Source organism: Bacillus rossius, chromosome 11, assembly GCF_032445375.1.
Source record: "Bacillus rossius redtenbacheri isolate Brsri chromosome 11, Brsri_v3, whole genome shotgun sequence".
NCBI classification, from domain to species: Eukaryota; Metazoa; Arthropoda; class Insecta; order Phasmatodea; family Bacillidae; genus Bacillus; species Bacillus rossius.
The window spans coordinates 28,637,394-28,663,164 of NC_086338.1; the positions used below are offsets into that span (position 1 = coordinate 28,637,394).

Here is a 25,771-nt window from a genome sequence, read left to right on the forward strand (position 1 = left end):
TTCCGCGGGAGGGCTGGCGGGGGAGGGGGGTCGTGCGCGGCGACACCTGCAGTGTCCTTCGAGAGCTCAACCAGGCCGGAGGCCTGCGCGCAACGCGGAACCTTCAAACTTTGCATTCACCGACATGTAGTTTTCCATAGTGTAATTTCTTTTCAACCTTTTGTACAGTTCTGCGGTCGGCCTAAATTTACCATGAGGTACTTAACTTAATTCAATCAGTGCTCAAGATGAGTGTTCCACGTCATACATAAGTACTGTGGGGAGATTATGTGGTTTCACGTCGGCGCTTCACGCCCAACCTAGCCTACCGGCTATTTAGTTTTGGCCCGCACGGGGCAGCCAGCAGGCGACACGTGCTATCAGACTTAATAACGATTCAGTCCCTGGGACACACCTAGACACCACGTAGAGTCGCCGGAGACACGGGCCTACGTGCTGCTAGCCCAGTTTATCAAGTGTAATGTATTAGTGGAATAGTTGTTCGCCTAAGTGTAATTCGTCATGTCAGGGCTTATGTATCACCGTCGTACGGCAGTGCGCCACCAAACTTAATCCAGAGCTAGGTATTAGTGTAGTGTATTGTGCTTCAAAATATCGTGTGCCATGTCAGAGTGTCTTTTTTAACTTTCGCATCACGTAAACGAGTCTGCCCCTCACGCGCATAAGAATCGTGAGCCGCCACTGAGGAAGTGAGCTGCGCGTGTGACTAGTCGCGTCGGGCAAACCGTTACGGCCAGAACGGGCAGCACCATGTATTGGGCTGTGCTGTATTAAATTCACGAACTATCTGAAGAAGTTTTGTGTTATTATTCAGGCGTCCCGAGTGGCCTCAACAGCTCGGGGGGCCCTACTGCGTTGACTCCTACCTCTAGCCACAAGGCCGAACCTTCCCTGAGATCACGAACTGAACAAAATCACGTCTAAATACTCAGAGGTAGCGGGGACGGCGTCGTATTCTACTATTTTTAATACCAAATTTTTTTGTAAATATAAATCACTACATTTGTGATGTGTTTTGTCCATTGAGCTAAACATTTTTTTTTAATTTGAATACTCTTTAATCACACCTTAAAAAATCACGTGAAATTTGCTCGAAAAATATGCACACCTTCTAGTACATTAAATTTGTGTCACATAAGTTCAATGAAAGGGAGAACATTTTAATATTTGGTTTTTCCTAGGCAAATTGTACATAGAAACTTCAGTTCTAGCGATTTTGTAATATATTGTTTTCAAAATAATAAGATAAATAGGTTAAATAGTTTGTTAAACATAATAGTCTCCATTTTTTTGTTACAAATATTGTTGCTAATATAACATAAGAAACCATTTAATTGATTACACTGAATTATTAGGGCCGCTCTAGGAGTCGTGCCAAGAAATCTCGGAGCAATATCGGAGACAATGCGGAGTGTTTTCATTGCACAATTGTGAGCTGAGTTGGAGCCGAGTAAAAACAATACATTCTACAAGCATAGTTAGTCCCTATCTGAAACCAGGGTCCAAGTAAACTCGAACTTGACTATGAAAAAAATTCAAGTTGACTCCATTATTAGAACCAGCTTTTGTTGAGTAAATTAGTTAATTTAATAAAGTTTTGAATAAAATTAAGGAAAAATGTTTCTATGTTAATTCAGTAGTAATATTCGGATAGAAAGGCTTTTTAAAAAGAAAATAAAAAATTAGAAAACTTGGTTTTTTACACACAACACTCGTCCCTAATTGTACACTGATGGGATGGTTTCATAATTCGTACTGGTTCATGAAAAATAACAGTTTAAATCTTACTTTGCAATACATGTGTTTTCACACTGCCACAACCATTCATTGTTTACCCGCGATTGTGTATATCTTTGTTTAGCACAAGTGTGGTCAACTATGGAGAATTAAAAGTTTGCTAATTTTTCCTTTTCATATATTGAAGTTTATCCCTTTAGTAAAAAAATTTCATGCAGGGATCTTTTTCTCAGAAATAACCAGAAGCGAGGTGTTTAAATAAATTATTCTGACCAAGCTTGCGATGATCACTGTGACTTTTGCAGCCAATGGCTGTTGAAGCATTGGAGGTCTTGGAGCAATTGGAACATTTTAGAACTTGAAGCAATTGGAGTTTTGCAGCTCTTCGAGGAATTGGAACATTGAAGCACTTGGAGCTGTTAGAACTTTTGAGCATTGGTGCATTGACTTTTGGAGCCAAAAGCTGTTGGATCAATTGGATCAATTGATTCATTGGAACATTGACATTTGGAGCCAAATACAGTTATAGCTTAAGACTGGTGGATCTAAAGACATTTGTTCTTTACTTGACTACATCTGGCAGAACATTATCAATCAGCTCTATGATTAAGTATCTACATTTAGACTTTTAAAATATATCTTATGTTTGGACTGTGTGCATTCAAGACAGTGAATACACCCATTTACAATTCCGACAATGTAAAGCAGTCTGTTAAACATAGTATCGAGAAACTCTGTTGGGAATAAAAAGACTATGTAGGCAAAGGATTTGGCTGCTCTCTGTTTTCAGTAAACCAATTGTACCTAATAATTAGTCAGTTCAAACCAATGCCGAACTAAATGTTTATAAGATTCTTAACTTTAGTAAGTATTCCTGTAGTATTATAGGATATATGTAATTAATTATATTTGTAAAAAAAAAAAGTGTCCCCCCCCCCTCGAATTTATAGTTTATTAAATACGAATTTCCAAGATGGTGGTAATAACGACTTACTGGAAGCTGCAAGATGATGAACTTAGATTGTTTTAGTATTTTGAAGATGATTTTTTAAAAATTATTTTTACATTTAATTAGTTTTTTTTTGCAACATTCCAGGGATCAAACCAAGGACCGATATCGATCGAACCAGTCAGTATATTAATAAGTAATTAATTTAATGATTTTTGGAATTTATCTTGAATATCTACTAAACAATTACGAATTTCCAAGATGGCACACAAATTTCAAGATGGACATGGCATCATATTAGCTGACATATACCTTGTCATTAGTGGTAGGAGGTCAGTCTGCCAGTGGCTTCTGTGAACGAATTTTTTTTCATTTTTGCCCTCACCGGGTTTGATTAGAAGTCATAATTTTTTGATTTTTTTTATGAATTTTAAATTTTCCCGATATTTTTGCATAATAATTACAGGTTTTCATGATAGTCGGAAAGAAAAGTGCAGTGATCTAGAATCCAAGATGGTGTCCCTAAAGAAACACACAAAGATGATGCCATATACATTCAAGATGGCTGGTTTAACAAAACTACAAATGTTTCTAGAATCTAAGATGACGACTGTAATAATATGTGCAACTGAGTTTTTTAAAAAAAATATTAAAATTGCATTAATTTTTTCATAAATTTCAGAGTTTTTCCTGGGATTCTAGCATAAAAATTACGGATTTTCAAGATGGCGGTCATAACGAAAAGTGCAACAGGGACATCAGAATCAAAAATAGCGGTCATTGTACTTTAATTTCAAGGTCATGACTTTGGAGGATTAAGGAGGCTGTAGAAATTGATTCGTAAGCCTCATTATGGACTTTTCAAGCTATTGGTATTTTTAAGACTAATGTGGGAAATTTTCCCTAGAAACGGAAAATGTTCCCTCAAAAAGAGAATTTTTAATTTTTTTTATTTTTTTGAGAATTTTGAGCCCCTTAATTGCTTATCGAAATGGTAGTTAATCTAAGGTTTTGTATTTTGTCTCAATGTAAATTAACCTACTACAACAAATATGACTAATAGGTCATACATTTTAAACTTGACGCCGACCGCCAATGTTCCTCTATGTCGCATAGACCGCTATGCCTCATCAATTTCTCACAAAGGCGTGTGCACCGAACGTGCTCGTGCGCGCACCGGAGTGTAGGAAGTGCAATGGGGCGAACGCCAGGTAACAAGTGCTACGTCGGCGGAAGAATCCAGCCGGGTGTGGCATATCCCTCCGCCGAACTACAACAAATGTAATGTATGTATTTTTTTCCACAGGAGATTATTATTCATTATTTTCATTATTTAATATTTCATTTCTTTCAAAATTATGATTCACTGTGCACCTTGTCCCGAACCTGGGTGGTTCAGTTTCCCGCGAAAATCACACGTTTCCGCAGGAGGGTTGGCTGGGGAGGGGGGTCACGCATGGTGAGAGCGGGAGTGTCCTTCCGGAGATCAGAAAGGCCGGCAGCCTCCGCTTAACATGGGACCAGCAATTTTCATTTTTTACCGATATGTAGTTTTCCATAGTCGTAATCTTTCGCAAACCTTTTCTTTCAGTTCCGTGGTCGGCCTCGACTTACCATGTGGTATTTAACTTAAATTATTCAGTGCTCCAAGACGAGCGTTTGTCGTAATATGTAAGTACTGTGGGTGATCTACGAGATGTTACGTCGGCGCTTCACGCGATAACCTAGCCAACCGGCAAACTAGTTTTAGCCCGCACGGGGCAGCCAGTAGGCCATACGTGCAATCAAACTTACTAACGAGTCAATGTCTGGGACAAGTCTAAGAGTCAGGTAGAGTCGCTGGAGTTACGGGCCTACGTGTCATTAGCCCAGTGTAATACGTAATGTGTAATTGTGAAGTGTTTTATTAGTCAGGTTAAAGTATGTCATGTTAGGATTTGTTCTGTAACCACTCGTTTCGTGTTTAAGTGAATGATCTTACCGCATAATAAAATCGTGAGCTGCCACTGAGAGAGTGGTCGCACGTGTGACGATTCAATTCGGGACAACCGTTACGGCTAGGGCGGGCAGCGCTATGTATAGGGCTGTGCCGTAATAAATTCATCAGACATCAATCAGTATTTTCGTGTTCTCTTTCAGGCGTCCCAAGTGGCCATAACAGCTCGGGGGTCCTACTGTGTTTAACCACTACCTCTGGCCACAAGTCCGAACCTACCCTTGTCATGGTCTGGTCGACTAGTTCCTGACAATGCTGCTGTACTGCCGGCTACTCAGTGTTCGGTAGAGAGGGGGTTCAGGCCGCGTGGCCGAGGAACTTAGTCTCCAGAGATGAAATAAAAAAAAAATGCTAATAAAGTTTGATGGTCCTTTATGCACAAGACCCCGAACACTTTACATGGGGCTGCCACGTTTCCGCCTGTGACTAATTTGAGGCGGGTCGAAACCCGGTTCCGCGCACTGATCCAGTTAAGAAAATTACGGGACGTCCCGCCCGTGATGACTATCACTCCCACGGTAAAGAATATACTCGTTAAGACCCGCGCGTGATAGGATGTCTGTCTGACTGTATACTGCACAGGCCAGAAAGAAATTAAAAGAAAAAAATAACACAGAACCTAGGACTGCGAATGACCAGGATAAAACAAAGAATCGCGATTCGCCCGAATTGACAACAGAGCACGCGTGTGCGAAAAGTAAACGAAAACTCGCGACCGTAATTACTCAACGACAAGCTCGACTTCAAAGTATATGAAAACGTCTCCGCACGGCAAAAGTCTAGTGGTTCTGCAAATACCGCGCCCGCTTGCCTCACCGTCCCGGAGCGACGTCCTCAAGACGTCCGTCGCCTCTCGTACCGGGTCCACGACTGCCCTCCCACTCTCCTGCCGCGCCTGAGCGCCCGCGTCTCTCCCCTTCTCCGCGAGCCCGCGGAACACACTGATTGGTCACAGGCGGAAGCTGCGGCCTTGGCGCCCGGTGAACAATTAAAAACTTTCAAAATACAAAACCCTTCAATACAAAATTAATTAAAATAAAATATAAGCAAAAATATGTACAAAAACGTAAAACAAAAATATATTTAAAATAAAATAATAAGTCATATCCTGTAAAGCAAACATACGTCGCACGTCTCCGACACTTGCGTCGCACAACACACTCAAGAGATGGCGCTGGCGAGGCATAACGGCCTGAAGGAGCCGGGGAGACACCTGGGTCGACGTCAAATGCCCCCCTCTCCGACGAGGTCGTTATGTCCGCCAACGCCTCTCATTTATGCACGAGTTTTCGTAGCCGCGCACTGCGTAGCACTGGGTGTGGTGGTTGGTGTGACGTCTGGTGCCGTGGGTCGTGAATGACATACCCCCTTAGTGACAAAATAAGGCAATAGGTTCATAACACTATCTCGGGGCTTCGATGGCACGACAAGACTGACTGTGCCCATCTGTGAGCATACAAAGTCCCGCAAGTACCCAGGTGCCCGGCGTGTCCTAGTGGGACGTGTCAGTTGGACGGGTGACGTGTCAAGGTATGTGTTGGGTGAAGGTGGGGCAGAAAAAACCCCCACGAACTGTTCCGCCTCCTCGTCCAATGACGTCTCCGCCTCCGTCATCTCCGCAGGCCCGTCTGAACGTGACTCGTCCGTCGGCAGGGGCGGCGAACCCCTCCCGTCATCTTGCTCCTCGTCATCGTCTGTCTCAGGCTCCACAATACGGACCGAAAAGTCAGAGTCAGTAAGACTGAAGTCTAATGGCCACAGGGGCTCCCCAAGCCTCTGTGGCTCCTGGTGTCTCCCGGCCAGACTCTCGAACCATACTACCGTCCTCGTTGTGACCTGAGGGCTGTCGTCCGTCAGCGTCGGTTCGTCTGACGGGGGCTCCTGCATCTGCCTTTCGTCCGGCTCTTCAATCAGCCCAGGAAGAGTCACGTCTGTCTGGCTGTCCCTCGTTGACCACTCGGACACCTCGATGACCGTGTCTTCCTGCCTCCCCCACTTACCAAGTCCTGTCTGCTCCACCGCCTGCGGCTGGTCATGCCTCCCCTCACCGTTCTGTCTCGTGTCTTGTCCTTCCACGGGGTTATTCGCCCGCTCTTCTCGTCTGTCGTCAGAGTCCCGTTCGTCCCGCGGCCCGTGAGGAACGCCCCTCGCGCGGCCGGCGTCGTTTGTTGCGTCCCCTCGCGTTGTCTGACGGGGACCCGTCCTCTCCTTCCTGTCTTCGTCGTTAACTCGTCTCAAGTCGTCCCGGTGTATTTTCGATGGCCGTCCACTAGGTGTCTGGATGTAGTAGGATGTCTCGCCTGCACATCGTAACACCATCCGGGGCCCGTCCCACTTCGGGGCCAGCCCCGCGCAGAACTTGTTGGCGCCCGATGACAGATGGTGCTGTCGCACGTATACTAGGTCGCCTGGCTCAAGAGGTTTGGGAGGGCGAGTTGTCAGTGGAGTGTTATTCTGCAGGTATTGCTCCTGCCGCTGACGTGCCTGCTCTCTCATTTCAAAGAGTTCGACGCGGGGGTTCTCCCCCCATCCCACCTCCGTTGCCGCCGCAGCCACGCGGCACTCTCCCGGGAGGGCCAACTTTTGTCCCTGCACCAGCTCCGCGGGGGAGTAGCCTGTGACGGCGCTCGTCCGCCGCCGCAGGCAATACAACAGATTAGGAATGTGGACGTCCCATTTTGAATGGTCCTCTCCCAACCGGAGGCGGAGCTGAGCCTTGATCTCCTGGTTCCGCCTCTCGGTTGGGTTGGCGCGTGGGTGGTAAGTGGGGGTCGTAAGATGTTCGACGCCCCACCTCCGACAAGCCGTCTTCCACCTGGCTCCCTTGAACTGCCCGCCAATCTGTCAAATATAATAAAGTCTCAAGCTAAATGTATATGTGAAATGGTGTCTAAATATGTAATCAAATACTATACATACTTTTGTTATTCTTTTGTACATAGATTACTGTATTTATGTATTGCTGTGGGTTTATGTGTAAGCGCTGATCTTAGATATGTTATTTTTTAATGTATATAAAACTGACATGTTCCATATCCCAGAACTCCAGCAGTTTGTAAGGGGTCTACGGAATGAAATGAATAAATAAATAAATAAATAAATATAAATTTCACATAATCCTTGGCTTGGATATTTATTTATTTTTATTTATTTATTATCTTCCTGTTTTATACACTCACAAGGTGAAATAGGAGTTGTTAATTGATTACAATATTATAAATGATAAAAATCATAACAAACAATATAATAAACATCACACAAAGTATAAAAGGACATATTATGTAATAGCTAATAAATATAAAACAAAAATACACAATAAAATAATAAAATTGACGAGACAATTAATAAGTATCTATACATTAATCACAATTATGAGAATATAATAGGTATTAATCCACACTGTAATCGGCTTTCTTAATAAGAAATTGTTTTAAACTTTCTTTGAAAACTGGAAATTTATTTATTTTAAAAGCTAATTGAAGATCTTTAGGAAGTTTTTTTATTAATTTTGCTGCTGAAATATAAGGATTCTTTTCATATAATGTTGTTTGATGAGATTTAAAATATATATTAGCCTTTTTTCGAGTGTTAATTGAAAGCGAAAGGAACATATAATATTTTTAAGTTTTTGTTTCTCTTCTTCTAAGTGTCTCTCAATTCGTAAACTGTGGTTATATCCGGATCCTTTTCCGTGCAGCAAATTTTGTAATGGTCTGTTGTTATTTATTTAATCATGAGGTAAGGTTCCAAATCTTTTAACATCTATTTGGATTATTGATTTTTTAATGTAATTTTTTGCGTATTACTTTTGTGTTCCATTTTTCTACTGTGTTGTTTGTTTTGTGTCTAATGGATAATTAAATTATTTCAGTTCCAAGGTTTCGCGTGATACCCTTTACGAGTGCGTTAGTGCAGTCCTTAAAAATTCTGAAGAAAAGAAGAGGAAATTTCTTGAAACTGTGGAGATCCAGATTGGACTGAAGAATTATGACCCTCAAAAAGACAAGCGATTTTCTGGAACCGTCAAGTATGTTAACCTGACAAGAGTTTATTCATAATGGTTTGTGTTTGAACATACTGTCATAGCAACTAAACGGCTTTGGTGCAAACGTACTTTCATAATTCTAAATTAATTAATTGTTTTAACGCATATTTTATTTGAGTTATTTCAAATGCATTTAAATGGCTGTTTTGAGATACCTGTTAAAGTAGGCTACCATAACTTTTAACATAGTCAATGTTAGAATGCATTTTGTATTCTAATACACGGGGAAATGCTAGTGGATCCAGATGAGATGCATTTTTTTTCTCATATTTTGTTTTGGTTTACCGCACACTCAGCAAATGGTTGTTCTAGTAGTGAACATAAATAGTTAATTAACACTTGTAGAAATTAGTTGGATATCCAAATTTATAAGTTACAAAATAAATGGTTTTATAGGTAGTTACGGAAACAATGTCTCCGACACCAAATTATTTTTATTGATTTATTGATTGGTACTTTCAATTGGGCTTCCTCTTTCCCATATTAAGACTAAGAAAAATTCACAGTCACGACAGCCATCTTGCGATCATAGATAGAAGTACATGTATAATATACAACCTTTCTCATGTAACCTCTTCGACTCAAAAAAACAAACTTCGACTGATCGCTAGTACTGAAAAACAGTTCATTTTTGTGTTTGTGGTTGGACTGTTACCCTTATGTATTTTTTTAGGCTACATAATACCAATATTAAATGTGTGATCTGTGCTTTACATCATTGGCAAAGTGACATCTGACAAGTTTTTGTAAATGTTATTTTATTAATTGAAACTTGATATGTTTCCTAAGTTGGCATGCATTCATATTCTTTTTACTAGGCTACATTTGCCAAACGAATTGGCATACGGCTTAGAGCTTCAGCTTTCCTCGTGTTTATTTTATTTTATATTATTGATGGAGTTTGTAAATTAAATTTGATAGCTCTCATATTTGTTGGGTTGCAAATTGATCTCACCAGGTATTTAAATAAGTTACAATCAAGCTTCAATTGTCACTTAAGTAATCAGTCATGACATGACACTTGGGTGACATCGGTAAAGAAGGTATAAATTGATTTAAGTAAAGTATGAGAACCCTGTCATAGATACAACAACGCTGAGAATTGTGTAAAGTGGTTTGCAGGAAGGCTTTATGGGAAGTGTTGCTGTGATGGTATTTTCAGAGTGAACCGGGCTCATGCCGGACAGACGTCCGGCTGAGGATAAAACTCTGGCAGCTCAGGTAGCCACGCACATGCGGGCGGACCCTCACCCAGGGTCTTAAAACAAGTGGGGAGGTGGTGGCAACACCACCGTTAGTTTTAGTACCTGGGTGGCGACGGTGAGTCAGCCCAGCGCTCGTAGAGGCTCTGTCAAACTGTCAGATCCTTGTCTCTACGTTCGGGATCATGGCCGTGCTAGGTGTTTTGCCGGATTATACCTCGGTTAAGGAAATTATTAAGGTACTTAACATAATTTTAGTTACTCACCTTCATGATTATTTTATTCTCCCATATGTCATTGGCCATTTGAAGCTTAGTTGGGACGAAAATGAACGTTTTTTTCCACGTTCGCTGCGATTCTGATTGCTGTCAAACATACTGCATATTTTAGAACCCGTCTTGTATACAAATTATTTTATAATAAAAAAGTCATAAAACTTGTTGAACAAATGGTATTGAGTTTTTGAATTTGTAGCCCTCCAACATTATTTGGCCATTTTTATTTCACGGTTTTGGAAGCAAAGGTTTTGGCAGTGTGACAGGGTCTTCAGTAAGAGAGTTAGGTTTTTTTTTTTTTTAGCTGGTGGACTTATCTTCCAAAGTTATGGGAAGTTCAGTAATGAAATAGCAGAGAAAACTAGGTAATTTGTGTTTTTGGGCACATTTTAAAATTCCAACTTTTTTCAAACAAATCTTTGCCATTTAACTTTCCAGAGGGAGTGAACTTGTCTGCTTGTCTGTGAATGGTCAATTTTTTTTTTTCAAAACTAGAGTTCAAATACAAGTAGAAAGGTGTGTTTGTGCCCCGGGAAGTGCTTAGAATGACATAGATACACATTTAAGAATAGAAAATATAATAGTGTTAAAAATGTCTTGGGGTTAATAAACATGGTCAGTTGTGTCCAAAATTGCAATTTTTAGACTTTTACATAGTGTGGGGGGGGGGGGGGGGCGGCTTAAGGTAATCTGGGTTTGATTGGGTCAAACCTTGAGTTTTCTTGGGATACTCATGATTCCTCCGCCCATTTATTCCTATAAACAATGGAAGCAGAATTAAAATATCCATGGTATTTTGCCTGTACACAACAATTTATTTTGTATCGTTTTAAAGTTTGATAAGACAAATTTATTTATATCGTTTAGACCTTAGTGCATGGTATGTATTGTAGGTGGAAATAACAGTGCCTATATAGTGCAGAGAAAAAAATATTAAATTAATACATGTTTGTAGAAATGCGTTTTGATAGTAATTTGTAATATATTATGCTTGTTCTATTGCCAGATGTATAGATGTGACAAGAAAATAATGTTGGGTGTTAACGAAAAACGGGGAAAGGTCGGGGAAATGGAGGAGCTATAGAGAGTTTTGGAACAATGAATTAAAAAAAAGGCCCAAGCTGTTGATTAAACAGCGTAGCACAAGATTTGTAGATTGAGGGATAACTGAAATGCATTAAATATCGGTGATCTAGATGTCAATGTAAAGCAAGAGTGTTTAGCCGCCGGAGGATGGAGTGTGCGTGTCGGCAGGCTGAAGCACATCCCGCGGCCCAAGATGCAGGTGTGCGTGCTGGGCGACCAGCAGCACTGCGACGAGGCCAAGGCCAACAACGTGCCCTACATGGACGTCGAGGCCCTCAAGAAGCTCAACAAGAACAAGAAGCTCGTCAAGAAGCTGGGTGAGCTGCCCCCTTCCCAACCCATATCTATCCAACTGTCGGAAATCATTTCCTCCCATTCCGTTTTGCACTTGACCACGAGCACTATCTACAGTTGTGTTGGGTTGTGAAACTATTTCAGGATTTTCAATGTGAATTTTTGAAAGTTACATTGCCAACTTCTCTTCACAAGATGTTTATTTTTTTCCTTTGTAAGACATTGCCTAAAAACTTTCCAATTTAAATCGATGGTTTTTTTTGTAAGTTGAAATTCGATTTTTGATTGAATGTTACTCTTAACTTATTTAATTTAAAAGAAATACCATGTTGTCCAATTTGTAAATTCTCTTTTAAACACGTTTACAATCATTTATTCTGTGTAGCTTGTATGAAAATATAGCTAGCGCCATACAGTATTTGTATGTTTAGTTACTTTGATGCCTGTATAGAGTACACACACATAGTCGAATGTTGATATGTATTGAGAAATTGTGTTATATTACAAATAGTTTTCTACTCGAGTCTTTCCAGGGTGATGGGATCAAACGCGAACAATCTCTGTTACCAAGGACCCTACTTTTCTAAAAGGGCTCTGTTCACAAACAAGACATATCTGTAACCACCGAAGTCATCACATATTAATTTCACTAATCTTTTTTCACATGGCTACTACTTAAACAAGTTTTGAGTTTGTAGCGCTAAAAAAATATTTCTTTAATTGAAATACTGAAAGCAAATAGATTAATAAACTTGAAAATCATGTGGAAATACAATAGAGACTCAATTAACCAAGTTAATTTCAATATCAGCATCAGATAATAGATTATTTCGTGCCACTCGACGATTCACCCAACCAGTAAATGAAGTTAATTTTTTTATGCTGTTGACAATGGTTAGATACCGTATTTACTCGCTTAAAGCCCCCCCCCCCCCTTTTTTTTTTCCTTCAAATTTTCGACTCCATTTTGGAGGGGGGGGGGATTTTTTTTTTTCAGGTATGAAAAACTAACATTTAATTAAAGCAAAATGAAATACTGCCACTACTTAATTTAAAAGCCTATTAAATTTTGATGAAATTAAACAGCTAGCGGAACGACTGGCAAGTCGTGCGTCTTTGTTCTAATGAGGGAGGGTGGGGGAGGCAGCGAGTCCGCAGGGGGGAGAGGCAGAGGCGTGGCTTAACCTCCCTCCTGCCAGCTAGCCAGCCAACCAGACCCAATTCCCTTCCTCCTTCACTTCCCCTCTTCTTCTCCGACAACACTGCACATCAACACAAGCGCGCGAGTCCAGCTTTCTTCATCTTTATGTCGTTTGAGATACGACTAACTGCTTACGTCTGTCACGCTTCACGACAGTCCTTTTGAGAACGGACAAACTATAATACCAGTCTCTGTATCACTGCCGCTTACAAAATCACCTCCCGCCGCTCACAATACATGGCTTGGTGTTTGATGCATGCCAAGCTGCCCTGCCCTCAGATAAACCCAGAAAAACACGTTTTTAAATTTTTTCTCAAAAATGTTTACAAAACAAGGAAAAGAGGGGGGGGGGGGGGTTATACGCGGGCGGGGTCTTTACGCGAGCAAATACGGTAGTCATTTGCCGGTGATGGTGCTTTAGGTCGGCTTTGATAATGGGGAAGCTGGGTTTGTCGAGACTACTGTAGATACGATGGATGCAGAAGGAGGATGGTGTTGTGGTGCTTGCAGCCAAGAAGTACGATGCGTTCCTGGCCAGCGAGGCGCTGATCAAGCAGATCCCCCGGCTGTTGGGGCCGGGGCTCAACAAGGCCGGCAAGTTCCCCGGCCTGCTGTCCCACCAGGAGGGCATGATGGCCAAGATCGACGAGGTCAAGGCCACCATCAAGTTCCAGATGAAGAAGGTGAGTGCAGACTGGGGCATTACTGAAGTCGTGCTAAGTGAGGGATTGGTGTATTGGGTTTTTTTTGACTAGAGTAAAGAGTTGTTTGGTTGGTGTGATCAACCACATTAATATAAGGAAGGAACCCTATTTACATTATTGGTTTTTATATATTTTTTTAACAATTTACTCATATTTTTAAAGTACATGTGATATTTAAAACAGTGTTTAAAAAAACTCAGTAAAGTATACTTCACAGAGACAGAACACATTTTTAAATGGTTTTAAATATTCAATAGTAACAGTATTATTATTTGCTGTGAAAAATTAAACCAAAACATTTTGTGACTCGTGGTAATGCAGGGTGACCAGCCAACCGGGAAATCGGGAAATACGGGAAATAGCCAGGATTTCTTAAAAAAAAACCAGGAATACCTGGAATTAACCAGGAATTTTTATTAGAACCGGGAATTTTTTTATGAAGTAACGATCGCAATAACATACGGCTGTTAAATGATTACGTTCACCACCCGTCGAAGCACGACAGCGTGCTCGTGTGCTATATTTTGTGAAAGTTAATTTGTTCATATTGCATTTAAAAACTTTTGTAGTACGTAAGAAACCGTTAACAATTCAGACTTCCATACTTATTATGTTTCTGTATTCAAAAGCAACAGCATTTTGGCTGAAAATGTTGTTGTAGGGTGGTAGTAATTTCTCGCACGGCATGTTGGTAGCACTAGTTTTGTATGTATATTTGTTTCTACTTTGCGCTCATGTTGTTGCGTCACGGTATCACGGATACTTTTCTCGAGTTTTTTTAAAAGTTTAGTTGTGTGGGACGTTGTTTTGAATTTTTTAATCTAACATGTAATTGGCGCAGACTATCAAAATGTCAACGAGTTCGGTCACCACGTACAATGGCAAATATACGGAAAAGTTTGAATGGGTGGAGAAAGATCCAAAGTGCAGGACACATGCTATTTGCAATTTGTGTAATGTTAAAATCAATATCGGTAGCATGGATGGGAAGAACAGCATTAGCCAGCCACGCAAGAGAGGCAAAACACGTGCGTTTGGTGTCAAGTAATTTTTGTGACGTGAGATTATAAATTTTTTGTTGGTGGTAGGTTTTGTTTTAAGCAAGTTCATTGATTTAATTTTTAAGCCTATAGGTAAGTTGTCTATTGTTTAACGCCAATAAAACATCATATTGTGTGTGCTTTGTGTAACAAAAATGCAAATTGTATGCAAATACAGTAGAACCCTGTTATAATGAATCTGAAGGGAGCAGTTTATATGTTCACTATAGAGGGGAAACTTTATATCTGGGAAAACTTTTATATCGGCAATACATACTCAAAAGCATAATCTTAACTACACATAGGCCTAAGCCAAGAAAAGAACGAATGGAAATACTCAAAGCAACAGTTTTATGAGCAAATGCAGATATTATTTTTAATACACTACACATGTACAAACTTTCTCTTAATGGTTCTTCGACATCGGCGTATTTTCCCTTTTTCAGGCGTTTAATACTCTGTGACGTATTCGCAGCTTGAGAAAGAAGATTGTTCAGCTTGTTTAATATTGTATTTAATGTGGATGTTGCAATTCCCAGTTCCTTTGATATTAACACGTGCGGGACAGTGGGGTTGGAGTCTACCTTTTTAATAATGTCCAGTTTATCTCGCACAGATAATGCCTTACGTTTTTTAACGCGTTTTTCACCCTTTTTTATGTACGTATTTCTTATTGAAGCACATTTGCAGCTTAATAACACGAAATTCTTTTTACCGTCAAAAGTAAATAAACGAAAAATAACGAGTCTGGCGCATCAAAGATCACTACGTATCATTTAGTATCGCAGTTGTTAAAGCTGGAACGAAAATTTCTTACTTTCTATGGAAAAATTTTGTCCACAGAGTTCTATCTAGTGGTAGTCTTACGAACCTTACTCGATCAAAATGTCCGAAACGTGAACGATAAAAATGAGACGTAAAAATATTGAATTTGCTGCTATAATGTACATACTTATTTGTGTGGCGGTAATTTATGTTCAATTTTGATAACTTATTAAATGTACACGCGTTCGCCCATTCTTTAACTATGCAGGGAGAACTATTTTTATTTTCACCAAACTGAGCACCATTTCTGGCTACACGTAGCCTACCGAGGCCACTCGATTACGACTTGTTTATAATATGAACAGTGGACAATCGAGTAGCATATTGCGGAGAAAAACGTTAATGTGATCCAGAATAGACGTTTTGTGAAAATACTTTTAATTATATGAAAATATTTGAGATAAATGTGCATTATGTCGGCAAAATTTGTTCGTGGTACACGGGAAAACGTATCAACATTGACAAAAGTTGTGCGCTATATCCAATAAATTAATACATAACCTGACATCATTTTGCCGGGACCGAGACGGAAATTTACAATAAACGGGAATTCATTATAGGCGGGTTCACTATAAACGGGTTCTACTGTATTGATAAAAACCACCCTTGAAAAAACCTGGAAAAAACCAGTAATTTTATTATCCCAGAAGAGTGGCCACCCTGTAATGAAATTGGCTCGCCTTTGTTTACTAGCCAAATAATCTATAATTTTCTCAGATTTACCGTATTTACTCGTGTATAGTGCGCACCACGATTTTTGCAACTAATTCCAAAGAGAAAAAAATTGAAATTTTTTTTTCCCATAAATAAATTTTACTAACATTTTGTGGTCTTTGATTATTTAAATTGATGTGTGGTGATGCTTCAGGAAAATACATAAACTCTGCTGTGTAAACGGAAGATAATGAAGCCATATATCGTCACAACTGGTACGTGGAAGGAAGGGAGGGAGGGAGGCGTGCCGCGCTACGTTGCTAAGCTGGCGCGGAGAACTAGATGACTCACCGGTCGCTGCTGGGACGAGGAATGGAGGAAGCTAAGAAAGCGATGGGGGGGGGGGGGGACTGGTGACAACATTTTCTCTCTCTCTCTCTCTCTCTCTTTTTTTACTAGCTTTCTGAGCTGGCTTTCTGTAAAGGGGGGAGGTCTAAAAATAAACAAGAGACCATGACGTGCGCGCACGTGTGTGTGTGAAACAGAGGCCTTGTTGCTTGTGCGTATGTGTGGGGGCTGGCCAGAAACGTCACCCGGCAGTTAACGACTTCCACTCCTCCCCGCCCCCTCCACCAAACTTTTTTTTTCCCGTGTATAGCGCGCATCCTTATTTTTTTCCTTTACTTGAGGGGAAAAAAGGGCGCGCTATACACGAGTATATACAGTAAATATTTTGTTTAATATAAATTTGATTCTTCATGGGAAATAAGACATGTACCTGAAAACCAAGGAAGCAAAACAACATTTTTAAAACATTGCGGTGTCCAAACTTAAATACTTTGTAATAGTTTGATTTAGGTATCATGATTAAACTCATAAATTATAGTGAAATTTAATTTTTTTTAGGGATGGGCCGGTTGAATACTCAAATCCCACCGAATCTCTAGTGTTCGAAAGATTCGAAATTCGAGGGAAAAGATTCGGGATTCGAGGAAAAATATTGATGTAAATGTAGTACTTTAAAAACTTAAATGCTTACAATTTACTTGGCCTGTTTACGTTTTCCTTGGAACACATTCTATTGAGGTACAGTAGAACCTCGTTAATACGATATGTTCGGGACCGAGATAATCACGGATTACCGAATTTCACGAACTTGCGATTAAAAGCCCGGAAGGTCTTGTCAAGCTTCTCAGACACTGGCGTGCAGCTGGGTTAAGGCCAAGGTCATGTGACATAACATCTCCCGAGGCTTACTGCGCCTTGGCAGCAGATGGATAAAAAATACACTAGTCCCGTTATAACGAGGTGTCACGGTTCCGGGTTTGATCCTCGCTATAACCGAATTGGGCAGATTTTGGCCCCCCATAAATAAAAATTAACCGAAAATAGCATAAAAATTGTGTTTAAACCTGTATAATTGGAAAATAACAGGTTATATTAACGAAATCTTAATTTCTGTGAGCAGATGTGTGAATTATCTTTAAAACGATACCCCACAAGTACGGATGCGATCACTGATTGCGTCAAAATAACCAGAATACCCTACCACACCACGTAAGTAGGGGTGTTCAAATATTCGAAATTGCAAATATTCGTGCAAATCAAATATTTGATTCGATTCACATTTGAAACCAAATTAGGTATTTGAAAATTTCAAACATTCGAAAGTTTTCGAATGTATTAAAATATTACTTTTGTTTGACAAAACGTGTGATACAATAATATGTCGAACATTGAGAAATCATTTTCCCGAGAGACTTAATGGAAGAAAAAAAAACTGTAAGCTGACCTTTACTTACATCAAATTTTAGGTTAGGTAAATGGGCATGCTGAGAACAGTTAAAGACAATGTAGCATGAAAATTATCATAAATGCTTACGATTTAAATACAAACTTTACGTGATGTGTAGCATAATTAATTTACTATATCCAGTTGTCCTTAGCACAATTTTTGGGCGAGCCATGTGCCATATAAAAGTGTAAAACTATTTTAAACAATGCCAGCGCATCAGCTTTCAATAATAACCTTTAAAAACTAATGCACACATACTCTTTGATCACCATTCTATTAATTTTTCTAATACAAATCTAGAGAATATTTTTTAACGATAGAAAAGTAAACACAGCTGCCATCATGGCTACAGCAAAAAAGAAAACGTGTCCTTTTGTGGTTATGGCCAGCAGAGCACCCCATGGCCAGAGAATTGTGTTGCTATAGAGCATCCCACTCTTAGATTGCAGTATGCATTCTCTCTCTAACACACGCCGATTGCCGTTAGCGCTGTCCTTGTTTCTTCGTGCGTTGTTGCCAAACATCAAACGAAACTAAAATTTTAATTTTTGGACAAAGCTTTTTTTCATATTGTATAGCATCGAAATACGCACCAGGCAATGCTTATTTTGAATACTTAACAATATTTTAAGTGTCCGAAAAAATAAAAAAAAAAATAAATTATTCACTGCGAACTGTTTTGAAGTATTCCGAGATGTTTCACATAAAAAAAAATAACCTACATGTGTATTTCATTCAGATTTTTTTTAATAATAAATTAATGCCTTAGGACGCCACCGAACAAATGTTAAGACAAAAAACTGTACAGGTTTCACTTAAATAATTTTTTTAATATATTGAAATGCATTTTCTCACAAACTGACACATCAAAAAGTTGACCAGCGAAAAACTTTTTTTCTATTAAAGATAGATGGGAGACAAAAGCGTGAAAAATGTTCACAATGAATTGAATTAGTTTTTAAAAGCAGCTCCATCTCAATTGCTTCTACAGTTTCCGTGGACATATCTGTTAAAGATGTGTCTTATCAGTACAAGAGCGCGCTGCAATAGAGGTTTCTTTCACAAGCAGAGGAAACAGGGTCGTTAGTTTAGATAAGTGGGGTTCTGTCCCGCAAGCAATTTCAAATACATGGCTTCCTTAGTCAACCATGTATTTCCTTAGACACGCATTTCTGAAAACCAGCCTGCCAGTTAGTATCGCGTCTCGCGACGAAGCAATGCGTTGTGTCCAGTGACTCGTTACAGTTATAATTTTGACAAATTATATATTAACATAGTGATATTATTTTCTACATTTATTATTATTACGTACATATAAAATATGGAAGATAGAACACCGAAAAGAAATTATATCGGGAGGCTACGCGGGAGGGAGCGCAAGATTGTGTTGAATGTATTTGAGTATTTTTCAAAAAAATATGAGTGTGTGCAATGCAATTATTAAGGAAGCTTACCATTCTTCTGGTCAGCTCTGTGCTACTCTTATGGAAGGGGTATCAACATTGGTCAGCTGTAGCGATAGTGATTAAAAGGTATGTGATGTTATTAATTTCTTAATCAAGTTAACGTTACATTTATCGTATAAATTCTAGTGTTGTGCGAGATCTCGAACCTCGAGAAAAATTTCGAGAAATATTGCATTCTCGAACAGCGAGCGAGAAAAATAATTTCTCGAAAAAAACGAGAATTTTTTTGGTACCGGTAACAACTCAATTTGGTATGGAAACTAAATTTTATAATGATAGTTGTATTTTTATATGTTGAACATTACACACACACTGCCATTATTTTAGTTTAAATGTTTTAAAAATACCAAACGTGTCTGCCTGTTTGGACGAAAAATGATTTGTTGGAACACAAAGCAAACAGATGCAATCATTAAGAGATATTAGACTAGCCGATAGTCAACCATCCAAAACCTTTATCAATAACCGAATTTGTGAATAAAAACTGTTATATGAAATTCCAATTTAACCTGAAAGAAAAACTGCCGTATTTAATTTTTAAATTACGTAAGCGTAATACATAATAAAATACGTTCGAACCTAACCTACAAAATTGGTTTTGTTTACATACACGTTATTACGGTAAAGTTATTAAAAGCATTACCTTTAATTTAGTCATAATATTTTGTTCGGTAATGTTTAATAGCATACTGAAATGTTGATTATTACGGCAAAATACAAAATTTACTTTTTAACGAACAAAAGGGAATGGTGGTCATGCTGCCTTACCGAGTCTGCTTCGCTGTTCCGTTTCTAATTTCATTTCCAATAAAAGACTGCGCAAGTTATGTGATTATTAAATGGACTGGAATGTAAAGGAATGGGTTGAACACGCAGAACATTTCACGCCCTTGTATTACTTAAAATTACGTGAATGTGTGTGTTCAAACCCGTTGAAAAGGCAGAATATATAGTATGTTCATCCCATTTCCTTTTCTACCTTTGTTTCACTCAGTCGTAAGACGTCACGAGTAATGAATCCCGCCAAAGCCTCCCTAGTATCAATTTCTTTGTTTTCATTACAGTACCAGAGTTTCCCGTTTACACGAGCTACTCTGTGGGTATGAATAAATAATGTGACGCCTGTAAAATTGACGCGTGCCCGCCCTTCCTATATTAAATATCACGTTACTTTACGTTATAATTAAACCCAAAAACAAGTTTTAATAAGTTCAGAAGCAATTCAGGGAAAAATGTTTCGGCAATAGGCCTACTCACGTAATATGCGGCGACGAATCTGTGCGACGTCGTAGGTTATAAACAAAGCAACGAACAATAGAATAATTTATTAAAGCAACCAACTATCTTCGCCCTTTATTTTTCACGTCGTTATAAACACACAAATAAACATACTTCAGAATATAATAGAAAATATGGAACGAGTTATGTAAACAATGTATATTTTTCTCTTGCCACAGCTAAACATGTACATTGTGACGCCATCTTGTGAACGGCGATCTACCAACTGTATTTATATTTTATAATAGTATAAATTTAACTAATTAAGTTGTGAAAGCAAGTTTAAATACTTTTTAATACATAGGATTGAATATATATGTATTTACATATAATTATTTATGCCACGTTTATCTTTTAATTTTAATTATTAATATCTAGTTTATACTTCCACCACCAGGGAAGGAAATTTCGGCGAGATTCATGCGCACGCATCTCATCCCTTCCAAAGAGGAGTTAGTTCGCCCCTCCCTTCTTTTTCTTCGTTCCCGCGCATTTCTCCCTATATAAAGGCGAGGTCATCCACCTGAAAGCAGTTGATCGGCCCGACGGCCAGTGTGGCTGGATTCCGCCCACTGGTCATAGGACGATCATTAGGGGGAGCAGCAGAACTACTGGCTATCCGTTTTCTGCTGCTCGCACCCCACCTTCGCGGTTAGGCCAGCCGAGGACCTATCTCGGCCTAGGGAATTTGTCTCCCTTCCCCCTCCCCTTTCTGGACGATAGGGTGTACCAAGTTTCGACTCAGTGTATGTTTGGACATTCAGGACAATAAAAGTTCCGTGAAAATACCGACAGTATTCTTCAATGTATAGCCTAGCTCCATCCCTCACCCCACTAGCTATTCAGCTACGCCAGCAGGCCGCTCAGCAGAGGAAGCTTCAGGTCACCTCAGTGAAGCCTCCGTCAGGGTTATTCCCACCCCTGGTGCGGATTCCCGGGCCGCCACCAACCCTGGAGAAGCTCATCGGACACCAGGAGAACTGCCCGGATCTGCGCCACGGTTTCCCTCTGCCGAGGGGATTCTGCGAGCTGTTGGAGACCGCCCTTCCAAGTATCCGGCCAACCACCATCAAGAGGCAAGAAGGGGAAGAGCTCAACCAAAGTCAGCTCCATCAACTCCTACGCCCCTATCACTCCATTCCGCCTCCACTCTCACCCATACCCAGCCCTCCGAGGACCCATGCTCCTGAACCGACCACCAGCCCCCTCGAACCTCCTTCAAGAGACCAGGATTCCAGCCAGAGGCGCATAAGAAGCATCCTGCGACTATCGGCGCTTCCCGGCTCCCCTGTCTCCCCTCGCCGGCTCTCCACAACATCCCGGAATGAAGCAGTCCAGATCATCCGGGGATCTTCCAACAGCCATCCTCAACACCATCCCAGCCCGGAGACGGACTCATCCGAAACCCATGCGCGGCCCCACCAAGAAGACTACCCAAGCATAAGATTCGCCTTCACCAGCCAACTGCGAATCCTGCCACAAGACAAGCAGCCTGGACCTCCTTCTGCACCCGATACCTTGCTCTCACCCAAGAGAGACATCGGTGCGAAGAGGAGACGGATCATCTATCTGGCGCCCAACGTGGGGCCAGACCAGCAGCTCGACGACGACCTCCTCCACCTCTGCTGGCTCTCTGTCAAGAGGGCTCGGTGCGAGAGGATCATCAAGTTGGCGCCCAACGTGGGGCCAGACCAGCAGTTCGACCTCCTCCACCCCTGCTGGCTCTCTGTCAAGAGGGCTCGGTGCGAGAAGAGAGGAGAGGATCAACAACATCCACAACATAATGTTATTATGAATATGAGAAGAATTTCCTAATACTGCTTTATCTCTAACTGCGGCGTAACCAAGTGGAAAAAAAAAGTGTTGCGGGAATATAACAGTTAAACAGAAGTAAACTTTGTTGTCAAATTAAACTTTGATTTTACGGTAAAATGGAAGATGTGGACATATCAGTGTGGCAGTATTACAAAAAAGTGGCGATAAGTCTACGGGAACCACAATTAACATGTTAGCTACTAGACTTTTACCTAAGTGAGTGAATGTTTATTTATAATTTAGTGTAGGCTTACATAACGTGTGGTGCATGTCAGTTGTGCACAGGCAACTAAATTGACATTCTATATGATAAACAACAGTTTTATGTACAGAACAATAATTTTTTGAAAGTGATATCTACAGTAAATCTTGATTATTTAAAAATTTCTCATTCTTGTCTCGTTTCTCGTGAGAAAAATATTTTCTTTCTCGAAAATTTCTCGAGGCCTAAATCTCATTCTCGCACAACCCTAATAAATTCCCATGAATGAAATGTGTGTGAACAGATTCTTATTGTAAGTTAAAGTTAAAAAAAAAATTCATTATCGGCACAGCCTAAAGGCGCAGGAAGATTTTGATGATTATATTTCTTTACATTAGAACAAAAAGGGATTTTTATATCCTTACACCCATATTTTCTTCTTCCCCTTGCAGTAATGATTGTTACAAAAATATTTTAATCGAATCTTTAACATAATATGTAAAATGTATGAAATAAATACGAAGGAATTTAATAACAATCATGGTACAAAATATTGAATTATTTTTATATCCTTCTCAACACCAAGCATCTTATCAAACATTGTTTTAGACAAAGTTTTGGAAAATAATTATGATATTTACAAACAATTTAAACAGATTTGATAAGGTGTCTACTAAGGCAGTTACGTTTTTTTTGTCCAGTGAAAATATTTTTCAAACCCATGCAGTTATGGCTGGTCGTATCAAAAATTTATTTTGAAAACATTTTTTGGCATTAGGTACTCTGAGTTATCATACGTTAAAACGGATGCGATATTATTCATATTATGGGAGTTGTTGCGATTTTTTTTTTTTTTTTTTTTTCCAAAAAATCTTCCCCATTTCGACCCAATTGTTCGGATTTTTCCCATAACTTACTCGACCGAGAATTTCCATTACCGTATTTTATTTATCATTTTGGACATGACTTGTCCAAAAATACGACATTTATCGCACCCATGAAAATGTGATATATATATATGTGTGTATATATATATATATGTGTGTGTGTGTGTGTGTGTGTGTGTATATATATGGGATTTTTAGAACATAAAAGAAAACTATAAGAAATTTTTGTCTACAATAGGTAGTTTTTATTCGAAATTTACATAAAAGTGGCATTATTACAAATTTATTTGTGTAATAGTATAAAATATTATAAATTACATAATGATTTCTTAAAATGCTTCTTGTTCGATCCGAATTACAAAGACACACATCTCCTGAAATTCGTAATGTGTTAGAGATTTGGCAACAGTGCGCACTATAAGCTGTGTACTGCAATCTAAGAAAGAGTGGGACAGGCTATAGAATTGCTCCAGCGCAATCGCCTTTTAAACTACCGTAAATGTTACATATATAGTTAGATAAAATTAAAAAGACACAATAAACAAAATTCAGTAAAAATTGTTTTGCCTTAACACGTTTGATTCCGAAAGACTGAGAACGGAATATTGACCATGCTTACGAGCAGTTGTAATAAACAACTGTTCGATATATCGATTGGTAATCGCTTGACTATTTACTGCGGAAAATAAAACTGATACATTGAAGATCTGTTTACTTTCATAAACTTTTTTTGCCGTTTTTAATTTTCAGAATAAGAAGTGAAGTTCAGAACGTTGTTTTTTCTGCTTCTGGGAACATTGTCACTTCCAAGAGGCAATGCCTGGATCCAGAACATGTTAAGGAATTGGTCTTTTTGCACTGCAATTTACGTCATTTTGATGGCATGGTGTAGGCTTGGCTTTTGATGAAGACATTTCTATACCACTGATTGTGTTTCATTACTAAACCATTAGAAGAGACATAAAAATTTACATGTTACTTGAGCAATAAAAATGTATTTAAAGCTAAAGAACATTACTTTTTTAAACAATTTATAATATGCCAAATTTTTACTGTAATTATTCAGATTTATACTTAGAACTTAATTAGAAAATATTCGCAAACTATTCGCTATTCGCAAATATTTGCAATTATTTGATTCACATTTGATTTGCATTGAAAAAGTCACATTCGCACAGCCCTACACGTAAGTATAGCATCTCAGCCCGCAATCCGCGGCTGACGCAGCATTGTCCTGCTATTGTAGATGCGGGCCGTCTGCTGGCGGCCATGTTGGTTCGGGATGTTGCTAACAGGCGGCGCTAGTGTAGCGCGACGATTTAATTCCTTCCAAAAAAAAAAACAGTAGTGCGGCAACGCACGTACGCTTCAAACGAAATAGTCGCTGGAAAACTATATTTTTTCATTTAAAGAAACCTGTAAACTTTTTTTGAAAATAAATTTGGGATTAATCTCAAACCATCACCACCTCCTTCCCAGACAGATGCCTCAACAACTGACAGAAACAAAAGTTACATGAAAACTGTCCTAGCGATTCGGAAATAAATACGGTAGTGCCTGCTATTTGTCAGATCATAAAATAAAAAACCTGACGTGTTTGTAAACGTGTCATGACTGAAATAATTCCAAAGAAGTTTATAAATATTTCTGTATTATTAACGCGATCAATTAGCAACAAGTATAAAGACGACTCTGACTTTTTTGGCCTAACATACACTAGAGTCCCGTTATAGTGAGGTGTCACGGTTCCTGGTTTGATCCTCGCTATAACCGAATTGGACAGATTTTGGCCCCCAAAAAAAAAAATTAACCGAAAAAGCATTAAAATTGTGTTTAAACCTGTATAATTGGAAAACAACAGGTTATATTAACGAAATCTTAATTTCTGTGAGTAGATGTGGGAATTCTCTTTAAAACGATACCCCACAAGTACGGATGCGATTACCGATTGCGTCAAAATAACCAGAATACCCTACCACGCCACGTAAGAATAGCATCTCAGCCCGCAATCGATTACTTGACTTGGCCTGCTATCTATTGTCGACGCGGGCTGTATGCTGGCGGCCATGTTGGTTCGGGATGTTAACAGGCGGCGCTAGTGTAGCGCAACAATTTAATTCCTTACAAAAACGCAGGAGTGCGGCAACACACTTATGCCTCAAACGAGGTAGTCGCTGGAAAACTATACTTTTTTCATTTAAAGAAACCTGTAAACATTTTTAGAAAATAAATTTGTGATTAAACTCAAACCATCACCACCCCCTTCCCGGACAGATACCCCAACAACTGGCCGTAACAAAAGTTACAAGAAAACTGTCCG

The 25,771-nt window shown here is 39.5% G+C and overlaps 1 protein-coding gene across 2 annotated transcripts in view; it reads left to right on the forward strand.

The window, feature by feature from the left end:
* Positions 1-8,333: 8,333 nt before the first annotated feature.
* Positions 8,334-25,771, forward strand: part of LOC134536745 (large ribosomal subunit protein uL1) — a 31,740-nt gene continuing 14,302 nt past the window's right edge. Inside the window, exons 1-4 of one of the 2 annotated variants that reach the window (XM_063376651.1) lie at positions 8,334-8,420; positions 8,554-8,709; positions 11,459-11,607; positions 13,296-13,468. In XM_063376651.1, the coding sequence (XP_063232721.1) occupies positions 8,416-8,420; positions 8,554-8,709; positions 11,459-11,607; positions 13,296-13,468 (483 nt within the window). In that variant the 5' untranslated portion in view covers positions 8,334-8,415. Of the gene's footprint in view, positions 8,421-8,553; positions 8,710-9,127; positions 10,048-11,458; positions 11,608-13,295; positions 13,469-25,771 lie in introns of those variants that run through there. The other variant, XM_063376652.1, reaches the window with a different exon arrangement.